The sequence below is a fragment of the Notolepis coatsorum genome (genome assembly GCF_963971535.1).
Source record: "Notolepis coatsorum genome assembly, chromosome: 5".
Taxonomy (NCBI): domain Eukaryota; kingdom Metazoa; phylum Chordata; class Actinopteri; order Aulopiformes; family Paralepididae; genus Notolepis; species Notolepis coatsorum.
In genome coordinates, this window is record NC_140169.1 from 142,493,690 (window position 1) to 142,502,536 (window position 8,847).

Consider the following 8,847-nt stretch of genomic DNA (forward strand, 5'->3'; position numbering starts at 1 on the left):
ATGGCACTAACAAGGCACTAACATGGCACTAACATGGCACTATCATGACACTAACATGGCACTAACATGGCACTATCATGGCACTAACATGGCACTAACATGGCATTATCATGACACTAACATGGCACTAACATGGCACTAACAAGGCACTAACATGGCACTAACATGGCACTATCATGACACTAACATGGCACTAACATGGCACTATCATGGCACTAACATGGCACTAACAAGGCACTAACATGGCACTAACATGGCACTAACATGGCACTAACAAGGCACTAACATGGCACTAACATGGCACTAACATGGCACTAACATGGCACTATCATGGCACTAACATGGCACTATCATGGCACTATCATGGCACTATCATGGCACTATCATGGCACTAACATGGCACTAACATGGCACTATCATGGCACTATCATGGCACTAACATGGCACTATCATGGCACTAACATGGCACTAACATGGCACTAACATGGCACTATCATGGCACTAACATGGCACTAACATGGCACTAACAAGGCACTAACATGGCACTATCATGGCACTAACATGACACTATCATGGCACTAACATGGCACTATCATGGCACTAACATGGCACTAACATGGCACTATCATGGCACTAACAAGGCACTAACATGGCACTATCATGGCACTAACATGGCACTAACATGGCACTAACATGGCACTAACACATCACTACTACCTGAAGGTGTTGAGTGCCACCACCACAGGAAGGCCGAAGGCTCTGCAGTTCTCCACCTGCCTCCTCAAGTGCCCACAGCCGTCCTCTAGTGCCGTCACGTTCTGAGACAGGAGAGGAAAACAAAGAACATGTCAAGTCAAGATAAAAAACGATTGATTTCCTTTTGCTGTGGACAGGAGGCGAGGCTGAGATGGATTGTTCATACACTTTGACATTTGATATCGACCATTACTGGTATTATATTTGTAAGGAAAACACTTTCTTTGACAGCCTGTAGGAAACAGTGTGTCTCCCTACCTGATAGAATAGAATAGTCTTTATTGTCATTATACTGCATACAACGAGATTAAGAACTCAAACTTAAGGTGCTAAACAATTAACCGTCTGTAGCGTGGTAGTGAAAGGTTAACCTTTTGTAGTGTGGTAGTGAAAGGTTAACCTTCTGTAGTGTGGTAGTGAAAGGTTAACCTTTTGTAGTGTGGTAGTGAAAGGTTAACCGTCTGTAGTGTGGCAGTGAAAGGTTAACCTTTTGTAGTGTGGTAGTGAAAGGTTAACCGTCTGTAGTGTGGTCGTGAAAGGTTAACCTTTTGTAGTGTGGTAGTGAAAGGTTAACCTTCTGTAGTGTGGCAGTGAAAGGTTAACCGTCTGTAGTGTGGTAGTGAAAGGTTAACCTTTTGTAGTGTGGTAGTGAAAGGTTAACCGTCTGTAGTGTGGTAGTGAAAGGTTAACCTTTTGTAGTGTGGTAGTGAAAGGTTAACCGTCTGTAGTGTGGTAGTGAAAGGTTAACCTTTTGTAGTGTGGTAGTGAAAGGTTAACCGTCTGTAGTGTGGTAGTGAAAGGTTAACCGTCTGTAGTGTGGTCGTGAAAGGGTTAGAGGGACCTGGAGAAGTCCTGGAGTGTGGGTTCCTGCCGCTTGCACCCGTGTTAACACGTTCAATTGGACACCTCATTGCCTCTAAATACGGAGCCGCTGAGTGTGAAAGAGAGAGAGTTACGCTTCATCAAAGCTCGCATGCGCTCACTGACATCAGTTTAAACTAGGGATGCTCGATATTGGCTTTTTTACCGATACCGATATACCGATATTGTCCAACTCTTGATTTCCGATACCGATATCAACCGATATCAACCGATACCGATATATGCAGGGTTTCCCCCCCCCCAAAAAACTGAATAATTTCAGGTAATTAACATTACATATCTCTTGTCGTGTAATTAACACAACATTATGCATACTTTGACAATAAATTAAATAATAATTTGTTCTTAGTTGCTTGCCTGGGTAAATAAAGGTTAAATAAGTGTTAAAAAAAAATAATAAAAAAATTAAAAATAAATTTTGCAAACCGATATTTTCCGATATCACATTTGTATGCCAATATCGGCCAATAATATCGGTAGGCCGATAATATCGGACATCCCTAGTTTAAACGTTTAACCGTGTCACGTACACTAAGCCACCGTGTCACGTACACTAAGCCACCGTGTCACGTACACTAAGCTACCGCGTCACGTACACTAAACTACCGCGTCACGTACACTAAGCTACCGTGTCACGTACACTAAGCCACCGTGTCACGTACACTAAGCCACCGTGTCACGTACACTAAGCCACCGTGTCACGTACACTAAGCTACCGCGTCACGTACACTAAACTACCGTGTCACGTACACTAAGCTACCGCGTCACGTACACTAAACTACCGCGTCACGTACACTAAGCCACCGTCTCACGTACACTAAGCTACCGCGTCACGTACACTAAGCCACCGTCTCACGTACACTAAGCTACCGCGTCACGTACACTAAGCCACCGCGTCACGTACACTAAGCTACCGCGTCACGTACACTAAGCTACCGCGTCACGTACACTAAGCCACCGTCTCACGTACACTAAGCTACCGCGTCACGTACACTAAGCTACCGCGTCACGTACACTAAGCCACCGTCTCACGTACACTAAGCTACCGCGTCACGTACACTAAGCTACCGCATCACGTACACTAAGCTACCATATAGATTGGCACCACAATATCAAAAACTGACAGGAAATCAAGTGTAGTCTGTCTATAGGCTCCTCCCTTCTATACTGTGTTGCACAGGAAAAGTGGAAACACAAAAAGATAAGCTGGCAGCTTCCTTGTTGCCTAGAAACACAAGATCAATAGGCAACGAATTCAGACACAGGGTTACAAATCCATTTAAATCTTTCCTGATAACAACACGTTCTTCTGCTGTTCAAGCCAAGGATGCTGAGACCACTCCTGTTGCAATGCTACTTATAGTAGCATATTATATATATTAAAAACAAATATATATAAGTGAAAAAAAAGTAAGTAAGAGAAAAAGGCTCCATGCACAGAGGGTGAGTGGCAAGATGGTGGAACAAACTTCCCACCACAGTCAGGATAGCCGAAAACACACCCAATTTTCCACCGTCTATGCTAATATGTCTATATTACTATGCACTCAGAGTGTAGCACTCAAGTTTGACACCATTCGCCTTAGCTGCCAGAGTTGTACCTTCCTGCTGACTTATTGTACAGAACTTGTCAACTAAATGTAAATGTTAAATGTTAAATGTAAAGTGCGGCCGGGTGGCGCAGTGGGCAAGGCGCTTGCCACCAACACAGGAGATACTGGTATCGAGCCCAGCTCTCTGTGTTGCTTCCGGCTTGGCCGGCCGTCGTACTAACACAATTGGCAGTGTTAGAGGGTGGGAAAGCCGGTGGGTGGGTCCTGGTCGTTGTAAACAGCGACTCCTACAGTTCGGTCGGGGCGCCTGCTCAGCGAGGAAAGGATCTAAGGGGGGTAGTGTGATCCTTCCACACGTTACACCCTCTCAGTGAGAGTCCGCGCTGCCAGGTGAAAAGAAGCGGTTGATTGGCTGGACGTGTGTCGGAGGAAGCATGTGATAGCCTCCACTCTCCCAGACCGACTGTAGGGGGTAAGTGCGCAGCGACCAGGAAGGGGATTGGGAATTGGCATAACGACTAACATTGGGATGGGAGAAAAAAGGAGGAGAAAGGAGGGAGATTTTTTTTTTAAATGTAAATGTTAAACGTAAATGTAAATTTTAAATGTTAAAGTAAATGTTAAATGTAAATGTGAATGTTGAATGTTAAATGTAAATGTATGTAAATGTTAAATGTAATGTAAATGGTAAATGCAAATGTTAAATGTAAATGTTAAATGTTAAATGTTAAATTTAAAGTTAAAGTTAAAGTTAAAGTTAAAGTTAAATGTAAATGTTAAATGTAAATGTATGTTAAATGTTAAATGTTAAATGTTAAATGTTAATGTTAAATGTAATGTTAAATGTAAATGTAAGGTAAACGTAAATTGAAAAAAATCAAGTAAAATGTTTGGCTCCTATGTTGTTGTTTTTTTAGCATTATGACAATTCGAGCCAATGAGTAGATAATAATTAACAAATAGATAATAAATAAAACAACAGTAAATATTTGATGCTAATGGATCCCCTGGAGCAGGAGTGGCAGCACCTCCTCACGCTCTCCTCTACCCTCCAGCACCTCCTCTACCCTCCACCACCTCCTCCTCACGCTCGCCTCTACCCTCCAGCACCTCCTCACACCTCCTCCTCTACCCTCCAGCACCTCCTCCTCACGCTCGCCTCTACCCTCCAGCACCTCCTCACACCTCCTCCTCTACCCTCCAGCACCTCCTCACACCTCCTCCTCTACCCTCCAGCACCTCCTCACGCTCTCCTCTACCCTCCAGCACCTCCTCACGCTCTCCTCTACCCTCCAGCACCTCCTCACGCTCTCCTCTACCCTCCAGCACCTCCTCCTCTACCCTCCAGCACCTCCTCACGCTCTCCTCTACCCTCCAGCACCTCCTCACACCTCCTCCTCTACCCTCCAGCACCTCCTCACGCTCTCCTCTACCCTCCAGCACCTCCTCACGCTCTCCTCTACCCTCCAGCACCTCCTCACACCACCTCCTCTACCCTCCAGCACCTCCTCCTCACGCTCTCCTCTACCCTCCACCACCTCCTCACAGCACCTCCTCACGCTCTCCTCTACCCTCCAGCACCTCCTCACAGCACCTCCTCACGCTCTCCTCTACCCTCCAGCACCTCCTCACACCACCTCCTCTACCCTCCAGCACCTCCTCACACCTCCTCCTCTACCCTCCAGCACCACCTCCTCACGCTCTCCTCTACCCTCCACCACCTCCTCACAGCTCCTCCTCACGCTCTCCTCTACCCTCCACCACCTCCTCACACCACCTCCTCTACCCTCCAGCACCTCCTCACACCTCCTCCTCTACCCTCCAGCACCTCCTCACACCACCTCCTCTACCCTCCAGCACCTCCTCACACCTCCTCCTCTACCCTCCAGCACCACCTCCTCACGCTCTCCTCTACCCTCCACCACCTCCTCACAGCTCCTCCTCACGCTCTCCTCTACCCTCCACCACCTCCTCACACCACCTCCTCTACCCTCCAGCACCTCCTCCTCTACCCTCCACCACCTCCTCACACCTCCTCCTCTACCCTCCACCACCTCCTCACACCACCTCCTCTACCCTCCAGCACCTCCTCACAGCTCCTCCTCACGCTCTCCTCTACCCTCCAGCACCTCCTCACAGCTCCTCCTCACGCTCTCCTCTACCCTCCAGCACCTCCTCACAGCTCCTCCTCACGCTCTCCTCTACCCTCCAGCACCTCCTCACAGCTCCTCCTCCTCACGCTCTCCTCTACCCTCCAGCACCTCCTCACAGCTCCTCCTCACGCTCTCCTCTACCCTCCAGCACCTCCTCACGCTCTCCTCTACCCTCCAGCACCTCCTCCAGCACCTCCTCACAGACCCGAGGCAAAGTGTGACGTTGAAGAGGACGGAGTGAACAAGTTTCTCGCTCGGTTTCTTCCAAACCTTGGAATGATCCTTCAGAGAATCAAATGCCTTCGTCGCCCCACACAGCTATGTATAATGACACAGTAACTACTAATGTCGCCTGTGTTGACATTCATTATTCATTCATGTTCAGTCACGCTGTCCCCGGGCTCCAACACATTAGATAATAATAACTGGACTTTTTGGAGAAGTCTTTATTCGGCATGCAGGCAGACACATGCGATGGGCGGCACACACACAGGAACACACACACATGCAATTAGTTGGGTCGCCGATGCGATTGAGTCTCTGCACTTGACCCATCCCTTCGTCCTCCACCCCCCAAGGGCAGCCGGGAGCAGATAGGGAGGGGCCGCGCCCCCGGGGACCAATCCAAGTGCTCCTGTCCGTCTTCGTCAGGGAAGCGACAACGTTAGCGATCTGTTGTGCATGTTTTTCCATTGGGTTTATCTTATCTGGGGGGGAACCCTTGCGAGCACAGAGGGGGAGAACATGCAAACTCCACACAGAAAGGCCTGGGAGATACCCCACCTGGGTACCTGGCAACGCGGAAACCTGGTCCCCAAGCGGGAATCGAACCCTGGACCTTCTAGCTGTGAGGCGACAGTGTTAATAATAATAATAATAATAATAATAATAATAATAATAATAATAATAATAATAATAATAATAATAATAATAATAATAATAATAATAATAATAGATTCAATTTGTACCGCACTTTATATTCGCGAGAATCTCAGAGTGCTACAGGAGATATAGACAAAAAGTTAAATGAATAAAACAATTAAAATGAATAAAAACAATTAAAATGAATAAAACAACCAATGAAATGGAAGAACATAAAAGTAAAATAAAATAATAATAAAATGAATAGAAGTAACAAATAAAAGTAAAAGAAAAATTCAGGCAAAAGCCTTGTTAAAAATAAATGTTTTTAGGCCCCTTTTAAAAGCCACGACGGATTGTGGTGCTCTCAGGTGGATGGGGAGAGCATTCCATAGTCTGGGCGCGGCAGAGCAGAAGGCTCGATCGCCCATGGTGTGCAGCTTAGTCCTGGGGGCTTTGAGGAGGTAGGCTGTGCCGGAGCGGAGGGAGCGTGAGGAGGACTGGGGGGTGAGGAGTTCCTTGAGATAGGCAGGGGCACCACCGTGTACACACTGGTGAGTGAGGAGGGATACCTTGTACTTGTGTTAACCACTACACCACCGTGCCGCCATTAGTTCACACAGTAGACGTTGATGCAGCCAACGCAGGGCATGAGGCATATTGTAGCTTAGCAACAGAACCTTCAACCCGTCTCCCATGGCCTCCAAAGCATTTACACCCTCCCCTCCCTTGATCCTCCCCAAGTCACAATAAAAAATAAATAAATCTATATATATATCCATATTGAAAGTATAATTCTAGTATATAAAAGTGTGTTAGCCCTTTCACTGCCGCACCAAACCGGTTAACCCTTTCACTGCGACAATACAGAAGGTTAACCCTTTCATTGCCACACGACAGCAGGTTAACCCTTCCACTACCACACCACAGAGGGTTAACCTTCTGTAGTGTGGTAGTGAAAGGGTTAAAAGGTCTCTATCCTATATACTATGTATACTTGCAATGTATTTTTATGTGTGCTTTCATGTACTAATTCAACGCATGTGTTTAGTATGATAGTCATTAATACAGGGGTGACAGTGGATCAGGAGGTAGAGCAGTCGTCTGGTAATCCGTAGTTTCCCGGTTCGATTCCGACTCCTCCCTGGCAGCTTGTAGATGAGCAGGTTGGCACCTTGCATGGTGTGTGAATGGGTGAATGTGAGGAACAAATTGTAAAGCGCTTTGGATAAAAGCTGTTATATACTGTAAGTATGTCTCTGTCTCTCTCTCTCTCTCTCTCTCTCTCTCTCTCTCTCTCTCTCTCTCTCTCTCTCCTGGCAGGGCCTCACCGTGGCTCCTCCTCCGTGCATCTTGAGTCCGGGCACCGTCGCCACCAGCACCACCACGTCAGGGACGAGACCCGAGACCCGGCACTTGATGTCCAGGAACTTCTCCAGGCCTACGTCAGCACTGCCCCCCGCCTCCGTCACTGTGTGTGTGTGTGTGTGTGTGTGTGTGTGTGTGTGTTTTTAATGTGGAAAGAGGACAAAAGGTATAGCAGAGAATGAGAACATACACCGCGGCTCTTTACAGAAACACCACGTGACCGCGCCGTGTTATTTATTTATTAGTTGTGGAATTCTCTCCATAGCGAGCTTAAGGGATGTAATAGTGTTTGTCAATTCAAAAATAATTATAAAAAAATAATATTTAGTCAGTATGAAAGTCAAATGTGATCTGAATAGTGAGATCTTTTTTTTGTATTATTATTATTTTTAATTATTATTATTAAATTTGTTCTTGTTTAATCTGTGGATTGTTTGTTTCTTTGTATATGGTGTAAATTATTATTTTGTGTAAATTAGGTTGTACGCCGACCATCAAGTAATACTTGTTTAGTTTAGGAATAGGGGGCAGGTAACTATAAGAAGTCTTCTTCTTCCTGCTCCCTTTTCCCATGGTATGGTATTTATGATTTTGTATGAAAACTCTATGATTGTATTGCTTCCATGTGGCAAATAAAACTCTGAATCTGAATCTGAATCTGAATTTATTACATGTGCCTCCAGTGTGTTTTTGGAACATGTCACATATTATGACGTGATTCCACGTACACGTGCGTTAATGTGACTTTGCACGTGTCGTAATCGCTTTGCATTATTGTCACGTCGTGTTGGTACTACTATAGTATTTCATACCACTTGATGTCCACAACTCTGAACTATCCCTTTAAGGTGACTCATCATCAAGTACCAGTGACAAGACATGTAGAACATAAAAAAAAAAACAAAGCCAAACCTGTCCATCTACAATTACTCTGCGGACGGTGAACGTTGTACTTTGCAAGACTCTTATTGTTACTGTTTTAATCTGGTATTTTTAGGCCACAGCCCCACTGATATCCAGTACAGTGGAGGAGATGGCGTCTTGCAGTCACCGCTCTCTGTTGGAATTAAAGGAACTATCTGTCTACTTGGTGGACTGCATTAAAACACCAGGACTTAAAGGAACTGTGAATGAAGGAGGAGGTAAGGCTATAAATTCTCTCTTATTTAAAAAATTATTCACATTGAGATCTTTTTGACATTTTTTTTTAAAAGTGCATCCTAGCCAAGACAGGCAACGGCACAATTAACAGGGTTGCAGATATTTCATTTCAA

General features: G+C 45.7%; 1 protein-coding gene across 1 annotated transcript in view; it reads right to left on the reverse strand.

Annotated features, from left to right (window-relative positions):
* The window catches only part of mthfd1a (methylenetetrahydrofolate dehydrogenase (NADP+ dependent) 1a, methenyltetrahydrofolate cyclohydrolase, formyltetrahydrofolate synthetase), an 82,267-nt gene that overhangs the window by 21,882 nt on the left and 51,538 nt on the right, over positions 1-8,847 (reverse strand). The window contains 2 exon segments of the mRNA XM_084315146.1: positions 718-818; positions 7,537-7,676. Of these exon segments, the coding sequence (XP_084171272.1) occupies positions 718-818; positions 7,537-7,676 (241 nt within the window).